Source organism: Bombina bombina, chromosome 9, assembly GCF_027579735.1.
Source record: "Bombina bombina isolate aBomBom1 chromosome 9, aBomBom1.pri, whole genome shotgun sequence".
Lineage (NCBI taxonomy): Eukaryota > Metazoa > Chordata > Amphibia > Anura > Bombinatoridae > Bombina > Bombina bombina.
This window is the reverse complement of record NC_069507.1, coordinates 98,126,654-98,153,106: the sequence shown is the minus strand read 5'-3', so window position 1 is coordinate 98,153,106 and position 26,453 is coordinate 98,126,654. Positions and strand designations below refer to the sequence as shown.

General features: G+C 43.4%; 1 protein-coding gene across 1 annotated transcript in view; it reads right to left on the bottom strand.

The window, feature by feature from the left end:
• LOC128639980 (solute carrier family 22 member 15-like) overlaps positions 1–26,453 on the bottom strand; it is a 747,078-nt gene that overhangs the window by 433,149 nt on the left and 287,476 nt on the right. Inside the window, exon 6 of the mRNA XM_053692271.1 lies at positions 12,750–12,971. Within this exon, the coding sequence (XP_053548246.1) occupies positions 12,750–12,971 (222 nt within the window). The remainder of the gene's footprint in view (positions 1–12,749; positions 12,972–26,453) is intronic.

The following is a 26,453-nucleotide window of genomic DNA, read 5'->3' as shown; positions in this document are numbered from 1 at the left end:
CCTTCCTCAGACTTCAAAGCTTGTTCATGAGCTATACTGTCTCCCCAGTGCGCATGCATGTTTTATTATAACTGAAACTCACTAGAAAAATAGGTAGCCAGAAAGAATGTGTGTATAAGAAAGCTTTAAAGAAGTGGCACTATTGGTAAACATGAGAAACTACCCTGTCCGCTATGCAAAAAGTAAATTTATGCTTACCTGATAAATTAATTTCTTCTGTGGTACGACAAGTCCACAGATTCATCCTTTACTCGTGGGATATTATCCTCCTGCTAACAGGAAGTGGCAAAGAACACCACAGCAGAGCTGTCTATATAGCTCCCCCCTTAGCTCCACCCCCCAATCATTCGACCGAAGGTACTGGAAGAAAAAGGAGAAACTAAAAGGTGCAGAGGTGACTGAAGTTTAAAATCAAAAAATATAATCCGTCTTAAAATGACAGGGCGGGCCGTGGACTCGTCTTACCATAGAATAAATTAATTTATCAGGTAAGCATAAATTTACTTTTCTTCTATAAGGTACGACAAGTCCACGGATTTATCCTTTACTTGTGGGATACAATACCAAAGCTACAGGACACGGTTGAACGGGAGGGACAAGACAGATGGTTAAACAGAAGGCACCACTGCTTGAAGAACTTTTCTCCCAAAAATAGTCTCTGAAGAAGCAAAAGCGAAGACCAAGTCGCAGTCTTACAAATCGGTTCAACAGAAGCATCATTTTTAAAAGTCCATGTGGAAGCCACCGCTCTAGTAGAGTGAGCTGTAATTCTTTCAGGAGGCTGCTGTCCAGCAGTCTCGTATGCCAAACGGATGATGCTTTTCAGCCAAAAAGAAAGAGAGGTAGCCGTAGCTTTTTGACCTCTACGCTTTCCAGAATAGACAACAAACAAAGAAGACGTTTGACGGAAATCTTTGGTTGCTTGCAAGTAAAACTTCAAAGCACTAACCACATCCAAGTTGTGCAACAGACGCTCCTCCTTAGAGGAAGGATTAGGACACAGAGAAGGAACAACAATTTCCTGATTGACATTCCTATTAGTAACAATCTTAGGAAGGAATTCAGGTTTGGTACGCAAAACCACCTTATCAGCATGGAAAACAAGATAAGGCGAGCGCATTGCAATGCAGATAATTCAGAAACTCTTCGAGCCGAAGAGATAGCAACTAAAAACAGAACTTTCCAAGATAGACGCTTAATAGCTATGGAATGCATAGGTTCAAACGGAACCCCTTGAAGAACTTTAAGAACTAAATTCAAACTCCATGGCAGAGCAACAGGTTTAAACACAGGCTTGATTCTAACTAAAGCCTGAGAGAACGACTGAACGTCTGGAACATCTGCCAGACGCTTGTGCAGTGCAGAATTGATAAGGCAGGTATCTATCCCTTTAAGGAACTAGCTGATAGCCCCTTCTCCAATCCCTCTTGGAGAAAGGACAAAATCCTAGGAATCCTGATCTTACTCCATGAGTAGCCTTTGGATTCACACCAATAAAGATATTTACGCCATATCTTATGATAAATTTTCCTAGTGACAGGCTTTCGAGCCTGAATCAAGGTATCTATGAACGACTCAGAGCAACCCCGCTTGGATAAAATCAAGCGTTCAATCTCCAAGAAGTCAGCCGCAGAGAAACTAGATTTGGATGCTGGAACGGACCTTGAATCAGAAGGTCCTGTCTCAGTGGCAGAGTCCATGGTGGAAGAGATGACATGTCCACCAGGTATGCATACCAAGTCCTGCGTGGCCACGCAGGTGCTATCAAAATCACTGAAGCTCTCTCCTGTTTGATTCTGGCAATCAAACGAGGAAGGAGAGGAAATGGTGGAAACATATAAGCCAGGTTGAACGACCAGGGTACTGCTAGAGCATCTATCAGTACTGCCTGAGGATCCCTTGACCTGGACCCGTAACAAGGAAGTTGGGGTGCTGACGAGACGCCATCAGATCCAATTCTGGTGTGCCCCATTGCTGAATCAATTGTGCAAACACCTCCGGATGGAGTTCCCACTCCCCCGGATGAAAAGTCTGACGACTTAGAAAATCCGCTTCCCAGTTCTCCACTCCTCGGATATAGATTGCTGATAGATGGCAAGAGTGAGTCTCTGCCCATCAAATTATTTTGGTAACCTCTATCATCGCTAGAGAACTCTTTGTTCCCCCCTGATGATTGATATATGCTACAGTCGTGATATTGTCCGACTGGAATCTTATGAATCTGGCCGAAGCCAGCTGAGGCCACGCCAGAAGCGCGTTGAATATCGCTCTCAGGTCTAGAATATTTATCGGGAGGAGAGCCTCCTCCTGAGTCCACAAACCCTGTGCTTTTAGGGAATTCCAGACTGCACCCCAGCCCAATAGGCTGGCGTCCGTTGTCACTATGACCCATGCTGGCCTGCGGAAACACATTCCCTGGGACAGATGATCCTGTGACAACCACCAAAGAAGAGAGTCTCTGGTCTCTTGATCCAGATTTATCTGAGGAGATAAATATGCATAATCCCCATTCCACTGTTTGAGGATGCATAGTTGCAGTGGTCTGAGATGCAAGCGAGCAAACGGAACTATGTCCATTGCAGCTACCATTAGTCCGATTACCTCCATACACTGAGCCACTGACGGCCGAGGAATGGAATGAAGAGCTCGGCATATGGTTAAAATCTTTGATTTCCTGACCTCCGTCAGAAAAATTTTCATGTCCACCAAATCTATCAGAGTTCCCAGGAATGGAACTCTTGTGAGAGGGATAAGTGAACTCTTTTTTACGTTCACCTTCCACCCGTGAGATGTCCATGTGAGACTTGGCTAGTTGGTAAGTCGACGCCTGAATTAAGATATCGTCCAGATAAGGCGCCACAGCTATGCCTCGCGGCCTTAGAACCACCAGAAGGGACCCTAGCACCTTTGTGAAAATTCTGGGCACTGTGGCCAACCCGAAGGGAAGAGCCACAAACTGGTAATGTTTGTCCAGAAAGGTGAACCTGAGGAACTGGTGATGATCTTTGTGGATAGGTGATGTGTAGATACGCATCCTTTAAGTCCACGGTGGTCATATATTGACCCTCCTGAATCATTGGTAAAATAGTCAGAATGGTCTCCATCTTGAAGGATGGGACTCTGAGGAATTTGTTTAGGATCTTGAGATCCAAAATTGGTCTGAAGGTTCCCTCTTTTTTGGGAACCACAAACAGATTGAAGTAGAACCACTGCCCCTGTTCTGTTTTCGGAACTGGGCAGATCACTCCCATGGTATATAGGTCTTCTACACAGCGTAAGAACGCCTCTCTTTTTGTCTGGTTTACAGACAATTGAGAAAGATGGAATCTCCCCCTTGGAGGAGAATCTTTGCAATCTAAAAGATACCTCTGGGTTACGATTTCTAAAGCCCAGGAGTGCTGAACATCTCTTGCCCAAGCCTGAGCAAAGAGAGAAAGTCTGCCCCCTACTAGATCCGGTCCCAGATCAGGGGCTACCCCTTCATGCTGTCTTGGTGGCAGCAGCGGGCTTCTTGGCCTGTTTAACCTTGTTCCAAGTCTGGTTAGGTCTCCAGACTGACTTGGATTGAGCAAAATTCCTCTCTTGCTTTGCAGCAGGGGAAGAGGTAGAGGGACCACCTTTGAAGTTTCGAAAGGAACGAAAATTATTTTGTTTTGGTCCTCATCTTATTTGTCTTATCCTGAGGAAGGGCATGGCCTTTCCCTCCAGTGATGTCTGAAATTATCTCTTTCAGTTCAGGCTCGAATAGGGTCTTACCCTTGAAAGGGATGGCTAAAAGCTTAGATTTTGATGACACATCAGCAGACCAGGACTTAAGCCATAACGCTCTACGTGCTAAAATGGCGAAACCTGAATTCTTTGCCGCTAATTTAGCCAGTTGAAAAAGCGGCATCTGTAATGAAAGAATTAGCTAGCTTGAGAGCCCTAATTCTATCCAGAATATCATCTAATGGGGTCTCAACCTGAAGAGCCTCCTCCAGAGACTCGAACCAAAAAGAAGCTGCAGTAGTTACAGGAACAATGCACGCTATAGGTTGGAGAAGAAAACCCTGATGAACAAATATTTTCTTTAGGAGACGCTCTAATTTTTTATCCATAGGATCAATGAAAGCACAACTGTCCTCAATAGGTATAGTTGTACGCTTAGCCAGGGTAGAAATAGCTCCCTCCACCTTAGGGACCGTCTGCCACGAGTCCCGCATGGTGTCTGATATGAGAAATATTTTCTTAAAAGTAGGAGGGGGAGCGAACAGAATACCTGGTCTATCCCACTCCTTAGTAGCAATGTCCGAAATCCTCTTAGGGACCGGAACAACATCAGTGTAGGCAGGAACATCTAGAAATCTGTCCATTTTACACAATTTCTCTGGAACTACAATAGGGTCACAATCATCCAGAGTCGCTAAAACCTCCCTGAGCAATAAGCGGAGGTGTTCTAGTTTAAATTTAAAAGCCGTCATATCTGAGTCTGTCTGAGGGAACATCTTTCCTGAATCAGAAATCTCTCCCTCAGACAGCAAATCCCTCACCCCCAACTCAGAACATTGTGAGGGTACATCGGGTATCGCTAATAAAGCGTCAGAGGGCTCAGCATTTGTTCTCACACCAGACCTACTACGCTTCCACTGCAACCCAGGCAGCTTAGATAAAACCTCTGTGAGGGTAGTATTCATAACTGCGGCCATATCTTGCAGGGTGAAAGAATTAGAGGCACTAGAAGTACTTGGCGTCGCTTGTGCGGGCGTTAATGGTTGTGACACTTGGGGAGAATTAGATGGCATAACCTGATTCCCTTCTGACTGAGAATCATCCTGCGACATACTTTTAGTAGCTAAAATATGTTCTTTGCAATTTATTGAACTTTCAGTGCATGAGGGACACATTCTAAGTGGGGGTTCCACAATGGCTTCTAAACATATTGAACAATGACTGTCTTCAATGTCAGACATGTTGAACAGGCTAGTAATGACTACACACAAGCATGAAAACACTTTATTTAGTAAAAAAAAAATATAATCTTAAAAAACGGTACTGCGCCTTTAAGAGAAAGAAAGCATACACGTTCTGCAAAACTGCTTTAAAATGCACCACATTTTTCAAATTTTTGCAAGCAGACTCAATATGTGTAGTTAAGTTTGCCCCACAAGGAAATTTAACATTTAACCCTTTAATGTGCAAACCGGATTGAAAATAGGCCTAAATCCGGAAAAAACACCCCCAGCACCTTGCCATAGCCCTGCTGTGGCGCCTACCTGCCCTGAGGGAAAGTAAATATGGGGTTTAAGCTTCGATTTGGCCCAAAACATCTACAAGGGCCCTCAGGAGTTGGAGCTTGCTGAGTGAAAACAACTGCGCATCTGAGGCGCGAAAATAGGCCCCGCCCATCTCACTCGATGTCTCTACAGCCTCAAAGAACCGCACCAGAGCGGTTTTAAACTAGCCATGTGGGTTCTGAGACCCAAAAAATAAGCCAAGTGTACCCTCAATAAAGTTGCCCAAAAAACGTTATTGCCCACAAAACGTTAACAGCACTCCCAGTTCATAAAATGTTTGCCCACAAACATTCAAAACTCAGTGACAACCATTTTTGTAATTAGCCCCTTATGCAAGCTTAGTAATGCCTTTCTATAGCTCTTAGGATTACTGCTTACCCTTACCCTCATGGGGATACTGTCAGCCTTTCTGAAATACAGTCTCTCCAGAATAAATAACTGAACATACCTCACTGCTATATAGCATGAAAATGTTCCTCACACTGAAGTTTCTTGTACCCCTCAGCCTCTGTGGGAACAGCACTGGATCTTAGTTACAAATGCTAAGATCATCATCCTCCAGGCAGAAGTCTTCATCCATCTGCTGCCTGAGAGTAAAAAGTACACACCGGTACCATTTAAAACAAAAAACTCTTGCTTGAAGAAATTAAAAAAACATAATTTATGCTTACCTGATAAATTCCTTTCTTCTGTTGTGTGATCAGTCCACGGGTCATCATTACTTCTGGGATATAACTCCTCCCCAACAGGAAATGCAAGAGGATTCACCCAGCAGAGCTGATATAGCTCCTCCCCTCTACGTCAGTCCCAGTCATTCGACCAAGAATCAACGAGAAAGGAGTAACCAAGGGTGAAGTGGTGACTGGAGTATAATTTAAAAAATATCTACCTGCCTTAAAAACAGGGCGGGCCGTGGACTGATCACACAACAGAAGAAAGGAATTTATCAGGTAAGCATAAATTATGTTTTCTTCTGTTATGTGTGATCAGTCCACGGGTCATCATTACTTCTGGGATACCAATACCAAAGCAAAAGTACACGGATGACGGGAGGGATAGGCAGGCTCATTATACAGAAGGAACCACTGTCTGAAGAACCTTTCTCCCAAAAATAGCCTCCGAAGAAGCAAAAGTGTCAAATTTGTAAAATTTGGAAAAAGTATGAAGCGAAGACCAAGTTGCAGCCTTGCAAATCTGTTCAACAGAGGCCTCATTCTTAAAGGCCCAAGTGGAAGCCACAGCTCTAGTGGAGTGAGCTGTAATTCTTTCAGGAGGCTGCTGTCTAGCAGTCTCATAGGCTAAACGTATTATGCTACGAAGCCAAAACGAGAGAGAGGTAGTAGAAGCTTTTTGACCTCTCCTCTGTCCAGAATAAACGACAAACAGGGAAGAAGTTTGGCGAAAATCTTTAGTTGCCTGTAAGTAGAACTTGAGGGCACGAACTACATCCAGATTGTGTAGAAGACGTTCCTTCTTTGAAGAAGGATTTGGACACAAGGATGGAACGACAATCTCTTGATTGATATTCCTGTTAGTAACTACCTTAGGTAAGAACCCAGGTTTAGTACGCAGAACTACCTTATCTGAGTGAAAAATCAGATAAGGAGAATCACAATGTAATGCTGATAACTCAGAGACTCTTCGAGCCGAGGAAATAGCCATTAAAAACAGAACTTTCCAAGATAACAATTTTATATCAATGGAATGAAGGGGTTCAAATGGAACACCTTGTAAAACGTTAAGAACTAAGTTTAAACTCCATGGCGGAGCAACGGCTTTAAACACAGGCTTGATCCTAGCTAAAGCCTGACAAAAGGCCTGGACGTCTGGATTTTCTGACAGACGCCTGTGTAACAAGATGGACAGAGCTGAAATCTGTCCTTTTAAAGAACTAGCCGATAAACCCTTTTCTAAACCTTCTTGTAGAAAAGACAATATCCTAGGAATCCTAACCTTACTCCAGGAATAACGTTTGGATTCGCACCAGTATAGGTATTTGCGCCATATTTTATGGTAAATCTTTCTGGTAACAGGCTTCCTAGCCTGGATCAGGGTATCAATAACCGACTCAGAAAAACCACGCTTTGATAAAATCAAGCGTTCAATTTCCAAGCAGTCAGTTTCAGAGAAGTTAGATTTTGATGTTTGAATGGACCCTGTATCAGAAGGTCCTGTCTTAGAGGTAGAGACCAAGGTGGACAGGATGACATGTCCACTAGATCTGCATACCAAGTCCTGCGTGGCCATGCAGGCGCTATTAGAATCACTGATGCTCTCTCCTGTTTGATTTTCGCAATCAATCGAGGAAGCAGCGGGAAGGGTGGAAACACATAAGCCATCCCGAAGTTCCAAGGTGCTGTCAAAGCATCTATCAGAACCGCTCCCGGATCCCTGGATCTGGACCCGTAGTGAGGAAGTTTGGCGTTTTGGCGAGACGCCATGAGATCTATCTCTGGTTTGCCCCAACGTCGAAGTATTTGGGTAAAGATCTCCGGATGAAGTTCCCACTCTCCCGGATGAAAAGTCTGGCGACTCAAGAAATCCGCCTCCCAGTTCTCCACTCCCGGGATGTGGATTGCTGACAGATGGCAAGAGTGAGACTCTGCCCAGCGAATTATCTTTGATACTTCCATCATTGCTAGGGAGCTTCTTGTCCCTCCCTGATGGTTGATGTAAGCTACAGTCGTGATATTGTCCGACTGAAACCTGATGAACCCCTGAGTTGTTAATTGGGGCCAAGCCAGAAGGGCATTGAGAACTGCCCTCAATTCCAGAATGTTTATTGGAAGGAGACTCTCCTCCTGATTCCATAATCCCTGAGTCTTCAGAGAATTCCAGACAGCGCCCCAACCTAGCAGGCTGGCGTCTGTTGTTACGATTGTCCAGTCTGGCCTGCTGAATGGCATTCCCCTGGACAGGTGTGGCCGATAAAGCCACCATAGAAGAGAATTTCTGGTCTCTTGATTCAGATTCAGGGTAGGGGACAAATCTGAGTAATCCCCATTCCACTGACTTAGCATGCACAATTGCAGCGGTCTGAGGTGTAGGCGTGCAAAAGGTACTATGTCCATTGCCGCTACCATTAAGCCGATCACCTCCATGCATTGAGCTACTGACGGGTGTTGAATGGAATGAAGGACACGGCATGCATCTTGAAGCTTTGTTAACCTGTCTTCTGTCAGGTAAATCTTCATTTCTACAGAATCTATAAGAGTCCCCAAGAATGGAACTCTTGTGAGAGGAAACAGAGAACTCTTCTTTTCGTTCACTTTCCATCCATGCGACCTTAGAAATGCCAGAACTAACTCTGTATGAGACTTGGCAGTTTGAAAGCTTGAAGCTTGTATTAGAATGTCGTCTAGGTACGGAGCTACCGAAATCCCTCGCGGTCTTAGTACCGCTAGAAGGGCACCCAGAACCTTTGTGAAGATTCTTGGGGCCGTAGCCAATCCGAATGGAAGAGCTACAAACTGGTAGTGCCTGTCTAGGAAGGCAAACCGTAGATACCGTTGATGATCTTTGTGAATCGGTATGTGAAGGTAAGCATCTTTTAAATCCACTGTGGTCATGTACTGACCCCTTTGGATCATAGGTAAGATTGACCGAATAGTTTCCATTTTGAACGATGGAACTCTTAGGAATTTGTTTAGAATCTTTAAATCTAAGATTGGCCTGAAAGTTCCCTCTTTTTTGGGAACCACAAACAGGTTTGAGTAGAACCCTTGTCCTTGTTCCGACCGTGGAACTGGATGGATCACTCCCATTAATAACAGATCTTGTACACAGCGTAGAAACGCTTCTTTCTTTGTCTGGTTTGTTGACAACCTTGACAGATGAAATCTCCCTTTTGGTGGAGATAATTTGAAGTCTAGAAGGTATCCCTGAGATATGATCTCCAGCGCCCAGGGATCCTGAACATCTCTTGCCCAGGCCTGGGCGAAGAGAGAAAGTCTGCCCCCCACTAGATCCGGTCCCGGATCGGGGGCTCTCGATTCATGCTGTCTTTGGGGCAGCAGCAGGTTTCCTGGCCTGTTTGCCCTTATTCCAGGACTGGTTAGGTTTCCAGCCTTGCCTGTAACGAGCAACAGCTCCTTCCTGTTTTGGTGCAGTGGAGGTTGACGCTGCTCCTGTTTTGAAATTCCGAAAGGGACGAAAATTAGACTGTCTAGCCTTAGCTTTGGCTTTGTCTTGAGGAAGGGCGTGGCCCTTACCTCCTGTAATGTCAGCGATAATTTCTTTCAAACCGGGCCCAAATAAAGACTGCCCCTTGAAAGGTATATTTAGTAATTTGGACTTAGAAGTAACATCAGCTGACCAGGATTTTAGCCACAGTGCTCTACGTGCCTGTATGGCGAATCCAGAGTTCTTAGCCGTAAGTTTTGTTAAATGTACTACGGCCTCCGAAATGAATGAATTAGCTAGTTTAAGGACTCTAAGCCTGTCCATAATATCGTCAAGCGTAGATGAACTAAGGTTCTCTTCCAGAGACTCAATCCAAAATGCTGCCGCAGCCGTAATCGGCGCGATACATGCAAGGGGTTGCAATATAAAACCTTGTTGAACAAACATTTTCTTAAGGTAACCCTCTAATTTTTTATCCATTGGATCTGAAAAAGCACAGCTATCCTCCACCGGGATAGTGGTACGCTTAGCTAAAGTAGAAACTGCTCCCTCCACCTTAGGGACCGTTTGCCATAAGTCCCGAGTGGTGGCGTCTATTGGAAACATCTTTCTAAATATTGGAGGGGGTGAGAACGGCACACCGGGTCTATCCCACTCCTTAGTAACAATTTCAGTTAATCTCTTAGGTATAGGAAAAACGTCAGTACTCGCCGGTACCGCAAAGTATTTATCCAACCTACACAGTTTCTCTGGTATTGCAACGGCGTTACAATCATTGAGAGCCGCTAAGACCTCCCCTAGTAATACACGGAGGTTCTCCAATTTAAATTTAAAATTTGAAATATCTGAATCCAATCTGTTTGGATCAGAACCGTCACCCACAGAATGAAGCTCTCCGTCCTCATGCTCTGCAAGCTGTGACGCAGTATCAGACATGGCCCTAGTATTGTCAGCGCACTCTGTTCTCACCCCAGAGTGATCACGCTTGCCTCTTAGTTCTGGTAATTTAGACAAAACTTCAGTCATAACAGTAGCCATATCATGTAATGTTATCTGTAATGGCCGCCCAGATGTATTAGGCGCCATAATATCACGCACCTCCCGGGCGGGAGATGCAGGTACTGCCGCGTGAGGCGAGTTAGTCGGCATAACTCTCCCCTCGCAGTTTGGTGAAATTTGTTCACATTGTACAGATTGACTTTTATTTAAAGTAGCATCAATACAGTTAGTACATAAATTTCTATTGGGCTCCACCTTGGCATTGGAACAAATGACACAGATATATTCCTCTGAGTCAGACATGTTTAACACACTAGCAATAACTTGCAACCTGGTTATAATCTTTTTTAGCAAAAACGTACTGTGCCTCAAAGAGGTACTTAAACGATTAAATGACAGTTGAGATAATGAACTGAAAAACAGTTATAGCATCGACTTTAAAATAACCCAACTTTTAGTAAAGGTTTGTTCCCATTAGTAAATAACAATAACTAAATTTGACATAAAAAATTATAGAGTAACGTTTTTATTCACAGTCAATATAAAATTCTCACAGCTCTGCTGAGAGAATGTACCTCCCTTCAAAGAAGTTTGAAGACCCCTGAGATCTGTCAGTGAACCGGATCATGCAGGAAATATAATAGTAGCTGACTGGAAATTTTTGATGCGTAGCAAAAGAGCGCCAAAAACGGCCCCTCCCTCTCACACACAGCAGTGAGGAGAAACGAAACTGTCACAATTTAAAGCAGACAACTGCCAAGTGGAAAATAATGCCCAAACATATATTCACTCAGTACCTCAGCAATGTAAACGATTCTACATTCCAGCAAAAACGTTTAACATGATAATATTTATTAAAAGGATTAGTGACCTTTAACAGAGTAGTTCCGGTGAAATACCATTCCCAGAATACTGAAGTGTATACATACATGTCATTATAACGGTATAGCAGGATTTTTTCATCAATTCCATTCAGAAAATAAAAACTGCTACATACCTCAATGCAGATTCATCTGCCCGCTGTCCCCTGATCTGAAGCCTTTACCTCCCTCAGATGGCCGAGAACAGCAATATGATCTTAACTACTCCGGTTAAAATCATAGTAAAAAACTCTGGTAGATTCTTCTTCAAACTCTGCCAGAGAAATAATAACACGCTCCGGTGCTATTGTAAAATAACAAACTTTTGATTGAAGTCATAAAAACTAAGTATAATCACCATAGTCCTCTCACACATCCTATCTAGTCGTTGGGTGCAAGAGAATGACTGGGACTGACGTAGAGGGGAGGAGCTATATCAGCTCTGCTGGGTGAATCCTCTTGCATTTCCTGTTGGGGAGGAGTTATATCCCAGAAGTAATGATGACCCGTGGACTGATCACACATAACAGAAGAAATAATATTTTATCACCTCTTTCACTTTATCCTTCCTAGTACTTAGAGTAGGCAAAGAGAATGACTGGAGGGTGGAGCTAAGGGAGGAGCTATATAGACAGCTCTGCTGTGGTGCGCTTTGCCACTTCCTGTTAGCAGGAGGATAATATCCCACAAGTAAAAGATGAATCCGTGGACTTGTCGTACCTTATAGAAGAAAAAAAAAAGAGAACAGAGTTTGAGGTAGCCAGTAATTAAATACTTATAGGATATTTACAGGTATTTCTTTTTTTTTTACACATTTAATATATATTACAAGAACTGATATATTTTAAAAGCATATATTATCTACATTTGGCATTTTTTAAATATGTAAATACATTTTCAGAGTTTACAGGTCCTTTAAGGAAAGGACTGGGAACCAAAAAAAAGTGAAATAATCTGGTAGCTAACTTAAAGGGACAGTCTACACCAGAATTGTTATTGTTTTAAAAGACAGATAATCCCTTTATTACTCATTACTCAGTTTTACATAACAAACACTATTATATTAATATACTTTTAACCTCTGTGATTATCTTGTATCTAAGCCTCTGCAAACTGCCCCTTTATTTCAGTTCTTTTGACAGACTTGCAGTTTAGCCAATCAGTGCCTGCTCCCAGGTAACTTCACGTGCATGAGCACAGTGTTATCTATATGAAACACATGAACTAACACCATCTAGTGGTGAAAAACTGTTAAAATGCATTCTGAAAAGAGGTGGCCTTCAAGGTCTAAGAAATTAGCATATGAACCTCCTAGGTTAAGCTTTCAACTAAGAATACCAAGAGAACAAAGCAAAATTGGTGATAAAAGTAAACTTGAAAATTGTTTAAAATTACATGCCCTATCTGAATCATGAAAGTTTATTTTGGACTAGACTGTCCCTTTAATAAAACAGAAAATAGCAACTAATTTAAAAGACAAAAAAAAAATACTCACCAGATATACATTAAGATAATCGTTCTCCAGAAAAGTACTCCATATTTTACTATATCGAATACACTGTGTGCTGAATCACTAGATTTTCTGGTTACTGCACATTCTTTTAAATGTATTTTCGCACATTGGTTCCCATTGCCACGGGCCATGTGCTGCAATATTTCCTCAGCTTTGTCTTTATATCCTTGAGAATACAACCATCTAGGAGATTCAGGAAGTAAACTGAAAAGAAAATAACAACAATTTGAAAGGTATTCAGTTATTTTGTATCATTGCTGGAAGTCCCCCTTTTTAAAAAAATAAAAACATTTTTGAAAACAAGTCATAAGTGCAATCAAACATACATTTTCATATATATATATATATATATATATATATATATATATATATATATATATATATATATATATATATATATATATATATATATATATATATATATATATATATACACACACACACACACACACATACATATATACAGTGGGGGGAAAAAGTATTTAGTCAGCCACCAATTGTGCAAGTTCTCCCACTTAAGAAGATGAGAGAGGCCCATTGTTTTCATCATAGGTATACCTCAACTATGAGAGACAAAATGTGGAAACAAATCCAGACAATCACATTGTCTGATTTGGAAAGAATTTATTTTCAAATTATGGTGGAAAATAAGTATTTGGTCACCTACAAACAAGCAAGATTTCTGGCTCTCACAGACCTGTATCTTCTTCTTTAAGAGGCTCCTCTGTCCTCCACTCATTACCTGTATTAATGGCACCTGTTTGAACTTGTTATCAGTATAAAAGACACCTGTCCACAACCTCAAACAGTCACACTCCAAACTCCACTATGGTGAAGACCAAAAAGCTGTCGAAGGACACCAGAAACAAAATTGTAGACCTGCACCAGACTGGGAAGACTGAATCTGCAATAGGCAAGCAGCTTGGTGTGAAGAAATCAACTGTAGGAGCTATAATTAAAAAATGAAAGACATACAAGACCACTGATAATCTCCCTCGATCTAGGGCTCCACACAAGATCTCACCCCGTGGGTTCAAAATGATTACAAGAACGGTGAGCAAACATCCCAGAACAACACGGGGGGACCTAGTGAATAACCTGCAGAGAGCTGGGACCAACGTAACAAAGGCTACCATCAGTAACACACTACGCCGCCAGGGACTCAGATCCTGCAGTGCCAGACGTGTCCCCCTGCTTAAGCCAGTATATGTCCGGGCCCGTCTGAAGTATGCTAGAGAGCATTTGGATGATCCAGAAGCGGATTGGGAAAGTGTCATATGGTCAGATGAAACCAAAGTAGAACTGTTTGGTAGAAACACAACTCGTCGTGTTTAGAGGAGAGAGAATGCTGAGTTGCAACCAAAGAACACCACACCTACTGTGTAGCATGGAGATGGCAACATCATGCTTTGGGGCTGTTTCTCTGCAAAGGGAACAGGATGACTGATCCGTGTACATGAAAGAATGAATGGGGCCATGTATCGTGAGATTTTGAGTGCAAATCTCCTTCCATCAGCAAGGGCATTGAAGATGAAATGTGGCTGGGTCTTTCAGCATGACAATGATCCCAAACACACTGCCCGGGCAACGAAGGAGTGGCTTCGTTAGAAGCATTTCAAGGTCCTGGAGTGGCCTAGCCAGTCTCCAGATCTCAACCCCATAGAAAACCTTTGGAGGAAGTTGAAAGTCTGTGTTGCCCAGCGACAGCCCCAAAACATCACTGCTCTAGAGGAGATCTGCATGCAGGAATGGGCCAACATACCAGCAACAGTGTGTGACAACCTTGTGAAGACTTACAGAAAACGTTTGACCTCTTTCATTGTCAACAAAAGATATATAACAAAGTATTGAGATGAACTTTTGATATTGACCAAATACTTATTTTCCACCATAATTTGCAAATAAATTCTTTCCAAATCAGACAATGTGATTGTCTGGATTTGTTTCCACATTTTGTCCCTCATAGTTGAGGTATACCTATGATGAAAATTACAGACCTCTCTCATCTTCTTAAGTGGGAGAACTTGCACGATTGGTGGCTGACTAAAAACTTTTTTGCCTCACTGTGTATACACACACACACATACTAATCCTAAAGCCTGTTCACATGGGCCATTTTTTGCAGTACAGCACTCCCACCCCTTGCTCCCCCCCCCTCTCTTTTGCTTTCTCTCTCCCCCCTCTCTTTTACGCTCTGTCTCGCTCCACCTCTCTTTTGATCTCTCTCCCCCCTCTGTTTCTCCACTCTCTCTTTTGCTCTTTCTTCCCTCTCTTTTTTGCTCTCTCTCCCCAATCTCTTTTGCGCTCTCTCTCGTTCCACCTCTCTATTGGTCTCTTTGTCCACCCTCTCTTTTGCTCTCTCTCTCACCCCTCTCTTTTGCTCTCTCTCCCCCCTCTTTTTTGCTCTCTCTCTCTCTCTTTTGCTCGCTCTCTCTCCCCCCTCTCTTTTGCTCTCTCTCTTTCTCCCCCCTCTCTTTTGCTCTCTCTCTCCCCCTCTCTTTTGCTCTCTCTCTCTCCCTCTCTTTTGCTCTCTCTCCCCCTCTCTTTTGTTCTCTCTCTCTCTCCCCCTCTATTTTGCTCTCTCTCTCTCTCCCCCTCTCTTTTGTTCTCTCTCTCTCTCCCCCTCTCTTTTGCTCTCTCTCTCTCTCTCCCCCCTCTCTTTTGCTCTCTCTCTCTCCCCCCCCTCTTTTGCTCTCTCTCTCTCCCCCTTCTCTCTATCTCCCTCTCTTTTGTTCTCTCTCCTCACTTTCTTTTGTGCTCTCTCCCGCCCCCCTCTCTTTTGCTCTCTCGCTTTCCCCCATATTGCAAGTTTTAAATAATTTTGCACTTATCCGGGCTAAAAAAAATTGAGTAAGGCGAGGAGGGGCAGGCGAAAAGCGCTAAAAGCTTTAGTATGTAAATCACATCTTTAATAGGATTATTATATAAGATGAAAACGTTATTAGCATTGTTTCATGGCAAAGATTATGTTTATGCAAAGTGATCTGTTCAAATTTACCATCACTTTAAAAGCTTAAAGCGACAGTCTATTCAAAATTAAACCTTCATGTTTCAGATAGGGCATGCTATTTTAGACAACTTTTATCTTCAACTTTGCTTGGTTCTCTTGGTATTCTTTGTTGAAAGCTAAACCTAGGTAGGCTGAGGCTCATATGCTAATTTCTTAGCCCTTGAAGGCCACCTCTTATCTGAATGCATTTGACAGTTTTTCACATCAAGAGGACATTAGTTCACGTTTGCCACAGATAACATTGTGCTAACGCCCTTAGAGTTACTTTTGAAGTCTGTCAAAAGAACTGAAATAAGGGGGCAGCCTGCAGACTATAGATACAAGGTAATCACAGAGCTAAAAAGTGTATTAATACAACCGTGTTGGTTATACAAAACTGGGGAATGGGTAATAAAGGGATTATCTTTTTTAACAATAAAAATTCTGGAGTATAAACTCCTAGTAGCTGATATGGCCATCTCTCATAGTGGCATTGGGTGATAAGGATAAGAACCCACAAGACTGACAAGAAAAAAAGTTTATTAAGCACAAAAATTAGAAAACAAAATGTATGTTTACCAGATAAATGTATTTCTTCAAGATATGGTGAGTCCACTTGTTCATCTAAATTACTGTTGGGAATAGCACCCCAGTAAAACTTAAGCATCGCTTCCCTACCCACAAACCCCAGTCATTTGACCGAAAATGAATGGAGAAAAGAAAGCAACAGAAGGTGCGGCGGTGTCTGAGGTTTAGTCAAAAATTCTTAAAAAAGACAAAAAAAAAGGGTGGGTCCGTGGACTCACCCTATCTTGAAGAAATACATTTATCAGGTAAGCATAAATTTAGTTTTCTTCCTAAGATATGGTGAGTCCATGGGTTCATCTTAATTACTGTTGGGAACCAATATCCAAGCTAGAGGACACAGATGAATAGGGGGGGGGGGGTAAAGAACAAGCATACCTAAATGGAAGGCACCACCACTTGAAGGACCTTCCTCAGTCGATGCAAAAGTATCAAATCTGTAAAATTTGGAAAAAGTAAGTAAAGAAGACCAAGTTGCAGCCTTGCTAATTTGCTCCATAGAAGCTTCATTTTTGAAAGCCCAAGAAGAGGAATGAGCCATAATTATCTCTGGAAGTTGCTTCCCAGCAGACTCATACGCCAGGCGAATCACACTTCGCAACCAAAAAGCAAGGGTACAAGCTGTAGCTTTCTGACCTCTATGATTAAAAAAAAAAAAAAGAGAGAGCAGAAGACTTGCGAAAGTCCTTAGTCGCCTCCGAATAAAACTTAAGAGCACGAACCACATCCAAATTGAGCAACAAACGTTATTTATCTGAAGAAGGCATCGGACACAGCGATGGAACAACAATTTCCTGATTAATATTCTTAGTAGAAACAACTTTGGGAAGGAATCACAACTTTGTGCGAAGAACCGCCTTATCCGCATGAAAAAACTGAATTTATGCTTACCTGATAAATTTCTTTCTCTTGTGATGTATCAAGTCCACGGATTCATCCATACTTGTGGGATATTCTCCTCCCTAACAGGAAGTGGCAAAGAGAGCACCCACAGCAGAGCTGTCTATATAGCTCCTCCCTTAGTTCCATCCCCCAGTCATTTGACCGAAGGCTAGGAAGAAAAAGGAGAAACTATAGGGTGCAGAGGTGACTGAATTTATTTTAAATAAAAATATACTACCTGTCTTAAACAGACAGGGCGGGCCGTGGACTCGATACATCGCAAGAGAAAGAAATTTATCAGGTAAGCATAAATTCTGTTTTCTCTTGCAAGATGTATTGAGTCCATGGATTCCTCCATACTTGTGGGATACCAATACCAAAGCTTTAGGACACGGATGAAGGGAGGGACAAGGCAGGTACCTTAAACGGAAGGCACCACTGCTTGTAGAACCTTTCTCCCAAAAATAGCCTCCGAAGAAGCAAAAGTATTGAATTTTTAAAATTTGGAAAAAGTATGAAGCGAAGACCAAGTCACCGCCTTACAAATCTGTTCAACAGAAGCCTCATTTTTAAAACCCCATGTGGAAGCCACTGCTCTAGTAGAATGAGCAGTAATCCTTTCAGGAGGCTGCTGGCCAGCAGTCTCATAAGCCAAACGGATGATGCTTTTCAGCCAAAAAGAAAGAGAGGTAGCCGTAGCCTTTTAACCTCTCCGCTAACCAGAATAAACAACAAACAATGAAGATGTTTGACGGAAATCTTTAGTTGCTTGTAAGTAGAACTTTAAAGCACGAACCACATCAAGATTGTGCAACAGACGTTCCTTCTTTGAAGAAGGATTAGGACACAGCGTAGGAACAACAATTTCCTGATTGATATTCCTATTAGAAACAACCTTGGGAAGGAATCCAGGTTTGGTACGCAAACCTTATCTGCATGGAAAACCAGATAAGGTGAGTCACACTGTAAAGCAGATAACTCAGAAACTCTTTGAGCCGAAGAGATAGCTACTAAAAACAGAACTTTCCAAGATAGAAGCTTAATATCTATGGAATGCATAGGTTCAAACGGAACCCCTTGAAGAACTTTAAGAACTAAGTTTAGGCTCCATGGCGGAGCAACGGGTTTAAATACAGGCTTGATTCTGACTAAAGCCGGACTAAAAGCTTGAACATCTGGGACATCTGCCAGACGTTTGTGTAAAAGAATAGACAGAGCAGATATCTGTCCTTTTAATGAACTACCTGATAATCCCTTCTCCAATCCTTCTTGGAGAAAAGACAATATTCTAGGAATCCTAATCTTACTCCATGAGTAACCCTTGGATTCACACCAATAAAGATATTTGCGCCATATCTTATGATAGATTTTCCTGGTGACAGGCTTTCTAGCTTGAATCAGGGTATCAATGACCGACTCAGAGAAACCAGGCTTTGAAAAAAAATCAGGCAATCAATCTCCAAGCAGTCAGACGCAGAGAAATTAGATTTGGATGCTTGAATGGACCTTGGATCAGAAGGTCCTGCCTCATCGGCAGAGTCCACGGTGGAAACGATGACATGTCCACCAGGTCTGCATACCAAGTCCTGCGTGGCCACGCAGGTGCTATCAAAATCACTGAAGCTCTGTCCTGCTTGATTCTGGCAACCAGAAGTGGGAGGAGAGGAAACGGTGGAAATACATAGGCCAGATTGAAGGGCCAAGGCACTGCTAGAGCATCTATCAGTACCGCCTGGGGATCCTGGGACCTGGACCCGTAACAAGGAAGCTTGGCGTTCTGACGGGACACCATCAGATCCAATTCTGGTGTGCCCCATAGCTGAGTCAGCTGGGCAAATACTTCCGGATGGAGCTCCCACTCCCCCGGATGAAAAGTCTGACGACCTAGGAAATCCGCCTCCCAGTTCTCTACCCCTGGGATGTGGATTGCTGAAAGATGGCAAGAGTGAGTCTCGGCCCATCAGATTATTTTGATCACTTCCATCATCGCTAGAGGACTTTGTGTTCCTCCTTGGTGATTGATGTAAGCTACAGTCGTGATGTTGTCCGACTGAAATCTGATGAATTTGGCCGCAGCTAGCTGAGGCCACGCCTGAAGCGCATTGAATATCACTCTCAGTTCTAGAATGTTTATCGGGAGGAGAGTTTCCTCCCGAGACCATAAGCCCTGTGCTTTCAGGGAGTTCCAGACTGCACCCCAGCCTAGCAGGCTGGCATCTGTTGTTACAATGATCTAATCTGGCCTGCGTAAACACATTCCCTGAGCCAGGTGGTCCTGAGACAACCACCAGAGAAGAGAATCTCTTGTCTCCTGATCCAGATGTATTTGCGGAGATAAATCTGCATAATCCCCATTCCACTGTTTGAGCATGCACAGTTGCAGTGGTCTGAGGTGTAGGCGGGCAAAAGGAACTATGTCCATTGCCGCTACCATGAGTCCGATTACCTCCATACACTGAGCCACTGATGGCCGAGGAATGGCATGAAGAGCTCGGCAAGTGGTTAAGAGTTTTGATTTTCTGACCTCCGCAGAAATATTTTCATTTCTACCGAGTCTATCAGAGTCCCTAGGAAGGAAACTCTTGTGAGAGGGAAGAGAGAACTCTTCATATGTTCACCTTCCACCCGTGAGATCTCAGAAAAGCCAACACGATGTCCGAGTGAGACTTGGTTAACTGGAAAGTCGACGCCTGAATTAAGATGTCGTCTAGATAAGGCGCCACTGCTATGCCCCACGGTCTTAAAACCGCCAAAAGGGACCCTAGCACCGTTGTGAAAATCCTGGGAGCCGTGGCCAACCCGAAGGAAAGGGCCACAAACTGGTAATGCCTGTCCAGAAAGGCGAATCTGAGGAATTAATGATGATCTCTGTGAATAGGGATGTGTAAATATGCATCCTTTAAATCCACGGTAGTCATATATTGACCCTCCTGGATCAGAGGTAGAATAGTCAGAATAGTCTCCATCTTGAATGATGGTACTCTGAGGAATTTGTTTAGAATTTTGAGATCCAAGATTGGTCTTAAAGTTCCCTCTTTTTTGGGAACCCCAAACAGGTTTGAGTAAAAACCTAGCCCCTTTATTCTCTCATTGGACATTACGATTTATGGCTTTTCTTGAGATGGATAAAAAGATTAGTGTCCATGAGAATTGTCTACAATATTACTGTTTCTTGTTGCACAATTGTCTTTAAAGTATGTTGTCAAATTTTTTTCTGTCAATAAAGCTTGTTGGAAAAAAACAAAAAAAACAAAAAAACCTAGCCCTTGTTCCGCTTTTGGAACTGGAGGGATCACTCCCATGGTATGTAGGTCTTCTACACAGCGTAAGAACGCCTCTCTCTTTGTCTGGTTTGCAGACAATTGAGAAACATGAAATCTCCCCCTTGTGGGGGAGTCTTTGAAGTCCAGAAGATATCCCTGGGACACAATTTCTAACGCCCAGGAATCGTGAACATCTCTCGCCTAAGCCTGAGCGAAGAGAGAGAGTCTGCCCCCTACTAGATCCGGTCCCGGATCAGGGGCTACCCCTTCATGCTGTTTTGGTATCAGCAGCAGGCTTCTTGGCCTGATTACCCTTGTTCCAGCCTTGCATCGGTTTCCAAGCTGGTTTGGTTTGTGACCTGAGAGCTGTTAAAAGAGACAGGTTAGATACCAGAACACACAGTACTCGTGTTTATACATGTCTCTTTATACAAGCGGTTTCAACTCAGAGACAGTTTCTCTATACATAGATGCAATATAATTGTTGAATAGACCCAACTGATAGATTCTGTCATTTGTCATTGTTCGTTGTTTGGCACTTATTAAATATTGAGTACTAATGATAAATAGGAGGTTAGGAACTCACTCTTTTTGTAATTTTGTAATATTGATTAAATAGACTAGTGCAGCTATGTTGACAAGGAGGGTTAATTGATCCCAGCTGAAGGGAGTTACAATGAGGGGTGTGGGGTTTTTGAACCAATAGGATCACAGATGATGGTTTTTAAATCTGAGAACTGACAGACAGTTTTAAGCAGGCTAGGAGTAAGGCAACAGCCGAAACCGGTCAGCCTTTTTGTCATCTGTTTAACTATAATTGTATGTTCTTACCCAGGGGTTAAGATACCCTTTATGTTCTAAATAAAGTTTGATTTTTTATCCATATACTTGGTGCTCCTGTTATACATTTTTTCTGATACCCCTTCATGCTGTCTTGGAGGCAGCAGCAGGCTTCTTGGCCTGTTTACCTTTGTTCCAAGCCTGGTTAGGTCTCCAGACTGACTTGGATTGGGCAAAATTCCCCTTTTGCTTTGCAGCAGGGGAAGCTGAAGCGGGACAACCCTTGAAGTTCCGAAAGGAACGAAAATTATTTTGTTTGGTCCTCATTTTATTTGTTTTATCCTGAGGGAGGGTGTGGCCTTTCCCTCCAGTGATGTCTGAAATAATCTCTTTCAGTTCAGGCCCGAATAGGGTCTTTCCTTTGAAAGGGATGTTCAAAAGTTTAGAACTACTAAAGCGTCAGAAGGCTCAGCAGTTGTTCTTAACCCAGAGCCGTCACGCTTTTCTTGTAAACCAGGCAGGATAGATAAAACCGCTGTGAGGGTTGTATTCATAACTGTGGCCATGTCTTGTAAAGTAAATGAAGTCGACGCACTAGAGGTACTTGGCGTCACTTCTGCGGGTGTTACTGGTTGTGACCCCTGAAGTAGAAGGTCCTTCCTCAAGGGTAACCTCCACAGAGGTAGAGACATCTCCACTAGGTCCGCATACCAGATCCTTCGAGGTCAAGCTGGGGCAATTAGGATCACAGATGCCCTTTCCTGTTTTATACGAGCAATCACCCGTGGAAGAAGAGCAAACGGAGGAAGCAGGTAGGCTATTCAGTAGTTCCAAGGGACTGTCGACGCATCTATTAAGAAGGCCTGAGGAACCCTCGACCTCGAACCGTACTTCAGAAGCTTGGCATTTTGTCGAGACGCCATCAGATCCAACTCAGGTATCCCCCATTTAGACGTTAACCTGGAGAACACCTCCGGATAAGACTCCCACTCCCCGGGATGGAATGCCTGTCTGCTTAGGAAATCCGATTTCCCAATTGTCCACTCTCGGGATGTGAATGGCAGAAAGGCAACAACAGTGTTACTCCGCCCACAGAATGATCCGAGTCACCTCCTTCATGGCTAGAGAGCTCTGAGTTCCCCCCTGGTGGTTGACTTAAGTCACTGAGGTTATGTTGTCTGATTGGAATCTGATAAACTGGGCCAAAGCCAATTGAGGCCAAGCCATTAGCTCGTTGTATATTGCCCTCAATTCCAGGATGTTGATCGGCAGTTTGCACTCTTGTTTGGACTACCCTCCTCGCCGGAACCAGGGAGCAATTTTCCAAATTTACTTTCCACCCGTAAGATCGGAGAAAAGACAGTAACATCTCAGTGTGAGATGCTGCTTGAGGAAAAACAGAATTTATGCTTACCTGATAAATTACTTTCTCCAACGGTGTGTCCGGTCCACGGCGTCATCCATAACTTGTGGGAATATTCTCTTCCCCAACAGGAAATGGCAAAGAGCACAGCAAAAGCTGTCCATATATTCCCTCCTAGGCTCCGCCCACCCCAGTCATTCGACCGACGGACAGGAGAAAAAAACAGGAGAAACTATAGGGTACCGTGGTGACTGTAGTTAAAGAAAGAAATTCATCAAACCTGATTAAAAAACCAGGGCGGGCCGTGGACCGGACACACCGTTGGAGAAAGTAATTTATCAGGTAAGCATAAATTCTGTTTTCTCCAACATTGGTGTGTCCGGTCCACGGCGTCATCCATAACTTGTGGGAACCAATACCAAAGCTTTAGGACACAGATGAAGGGAGGAAGCGAATCAGGTTACCTAAACGGAAGGCACCACGGCTTGCAAAACCTTTCTCCCAAAAATAGCCTCAGAAGAAGCAAAAGTATCAAATTTGTAGAATTTGGCAAAAGTGTGCAGGGAAGACCAAGTCGCTGCTTTACATATCTGATCAACAGAAGCCTCGTTCTTGAAGGCCCATGTGGAAACCACAGCCCTAGTAGAGTGAGCTGTGATTCGATCGGGAGGCTGCCGTCCGGCAGTCTCGTAAGCCAATCGGATGATGCTTTTCAGCCAAAATGAAAGAGAGGTAGCAGTAACTTTTTGACCTCTCCTCTTGCCAGAATAAACGACAAACAGAGAAGACGTTTGTCTGAAAACCTTTGTTGTTTCTAAATAGAACTTTAAAGCACGTACTACATACTTCTTTGAAACTGGATTCGGACACAAAGAAGGCACAACTATTTCCTGGTTAATATTTTTGTTGGAAACAACCTTTGGAAGGAAACCAGGTTTAGTACGCAAAACAACCTTATCTGAATGGAACACCAGATAGGGCGGAATACACTGCAGAGCAGCTAACTCAGAAACTCTTCTAGCAGAAGAAATAGCAACCAAAAACAGAACTTTCCAAGATAACATCTTGATATCTATGGAATGTAGAGGTTCAAACGGAACCCCTTGAAGAACTGAAAGAACTAAATTCAGACTCCAGGGAGGAGTCAAAGGTCTGTAAACAGCCTTGATCCTGACCAAAGCCTGAACAAAAGCTTGAACATCTGGCACAGCTGCCAGTCGTTTGTGTAACAAGACAGATAAAGCAGAAATCTGTCCTTTTAGAGAACTCGCTGATAATCCCTTATCCAAACCTTCTTGGAGAAAGAAAAGGATCCTAGGAACTTTAATCTTACTCCAGGTTTTCTGGCTTGAACCAGAGTATCTATCACAGAATCCGAAAACCCACGCTTAGATAAAATCAAGCGTTCAATTTGGATGTTCGAATGGACCCTGAACTAGAAGATCCTGTCTCAAAGGTAGCTTCCATGGTGGAGCCGATGACATATTCACCAGGTCTGCATACCAAATCCTGAGTGGCCATGCAGGAGCTATCAAAATCACAGAGGCCCTCTCCTGTTTGATCCTGGCTACCAGCCTGGGAATGAGAGGAAACGGTGGAAACACATAAGCTAGGTTGAAGGTCCAAGGCGCTACTAATGCATCCACTAGAGTCACCTTGGGATCCCTGGATCTGGACCCGTAGCAAGGAACTTTGAAGTTCTGACGAGACGCCATTAGATCCATGTCTGGAATGCCCCATAATTGGGTCAACTGGGCAAATATGTCCGGGTGGAGTTCCCACTCCCCCGGATGGAATGTCTGACGACTCAGATAATCCGCCTCCCAGTTTTCCACTCCTGGGATGTGGATCGCAGATAGGTGGCAGGAGTGATCCTCCGCCCATTTTATGATTTTGGTCACTTCTCTCATCGCCAGGGAACTCCTTGTTCCCCCCTGATGGTTGATGTAAGCAACAGTCGTCATGTTGTCTGATTGGAATCTTATGAATCTGGCCTTTGCTAGTTGAGGCCAAGCCCTGAGAGTATTGAATATCGTTCTCAGTTCCAGAATGTTTATCGGGAGAAGAGACTCTTCCCGAGACCATAGACCCTGAGCTTTCAGGGAGTCCCAGACCGCGCCCCAGCCCACTAGACTGGCGTCGGTCGTGACAATGACAAGTCTGTAAAGTCCCCATTCCACTGTTTCAGCATGCACAGTTGTAATGGTCTTAGATGAATTCGCGCAAAAGGAACTATGTCCATTGCTGCAACCATCAACCCTACTACTTCCATGCACTGAGTTATGGAAGGACGTGGAACAGAGTGAAGAACTTGACAAACGTTTAGAAGTTTTGACTTTCTGACATCTGTCAGGAAAATCTTCATTTCTAAAGAATCTATTATTGTCCCCAAGAAAGGAACTCTTGTCGACGGAGACAGGGAACTTTTTTCTATGTTCACCTTCCACCCGTGAGATCTGAGAAAGGCCAGAACGATGTCTGTGTGAGCCTTTGCCTTTGACAGAGACGACGCTTGTATCAGAATGTCGTCCAAATAAGGTGCCACTGCAATGCCCCTTGGTCTTAGAACCGCTAGAAGGGACCTGAGTACCTTTGTGAAAATCCTTGGAGCAGTGGCTAGACCGAATGAGAGAGCCACAAACTGGTAATGTTTGTTCAGAAAGGCGAACCTTAGGAACTGATGATGATCTTTGTGGATAGGAATATGTAGATACGCATCCTTTAGATCCACGGTAGTCATAAATTAACCCTCTTGGATTGTAGGTAAGATTGTTCGAATAGTTTCCATTTTGAACGATGGCACTCTTAGAAATTTGTTAGAGTCTTTAAATCCAGAATTGGTCTGAAGGTTCCCTCTTTTTTGGGAACTACAAACAGATTTGAGTAAAACCCCATTCCTTGTTCCACAGTTGGAACTGGGTGTATCACTCCCATTTTTAACAGGTCTTCTACACAATGTAAGAATGCCTGTCTCTTTATTTGTTTTGAAGATAAGTGAGACATGTGGAACCTTCCCCTTGGGGGTAGTTCCTTGAATTCCAGAAGATAACCCTGAGAAACTATTTCTAGTGCCCAGGGATCCTGAACATCTCTTGCCCAAGCCTGAGCGAAGAGAGAGAGTCTGCCCCCTACTAGATCCGGTCCCGGATCGGGGGCTACTCCTTCATGCTGTTTTGGTATCAGCAGCAGGCTTCTTGGCCTGATTACCCTTGTTCCAGCCTTGCATCGGTTTCCAAGCTGGTTTGGTTTGTGAAGCATTGCCCTCTTGTCTAGAGGCTGCAGAGTTGGAGGCCGGTCCGTTCCTGAAATTGCGAAAGGAACGAAAATTAGACTTATTCTTGGCCTTGAAAGGCCTATCTTGTGGGAGGGCATGGCCCTTACCCCCAGTGATGTCTGAGATAATCTCTTTCAATTCTGTCCCAAAAAGGGTTTTGCCCTTGAAAGGGATATTAAGCAATTTTGTCTTGGAAGATACATCCGCTGACCAAGACTTTAGCCAGAGCGCTCTGCGCGCCACAATTGCAAACCCTGAATTTTTCGCTGCTAATCTAGCTAACTGCAAAGCGGCATCTAAAATAAAGGAATTAGCTAACTTAAGTGCGTGAATTCTGTCCATAACCTCCTCATACGGAGTCTCTCTACTGAGCGACTTTTCTAGTTCCTCGAACCAGAACCACACTGCTGTAGTGACAGGAATAATGCACGAAATAGGTTGCAGGAGGTAACCTTGCTGTACAAAAATCTTTTTAAGCAAACCCTCCAATTTTTTATCCATAGGATCTTTGAAAGCACAATTATCCTCGATAGGAATAGCAGTGCGCTTG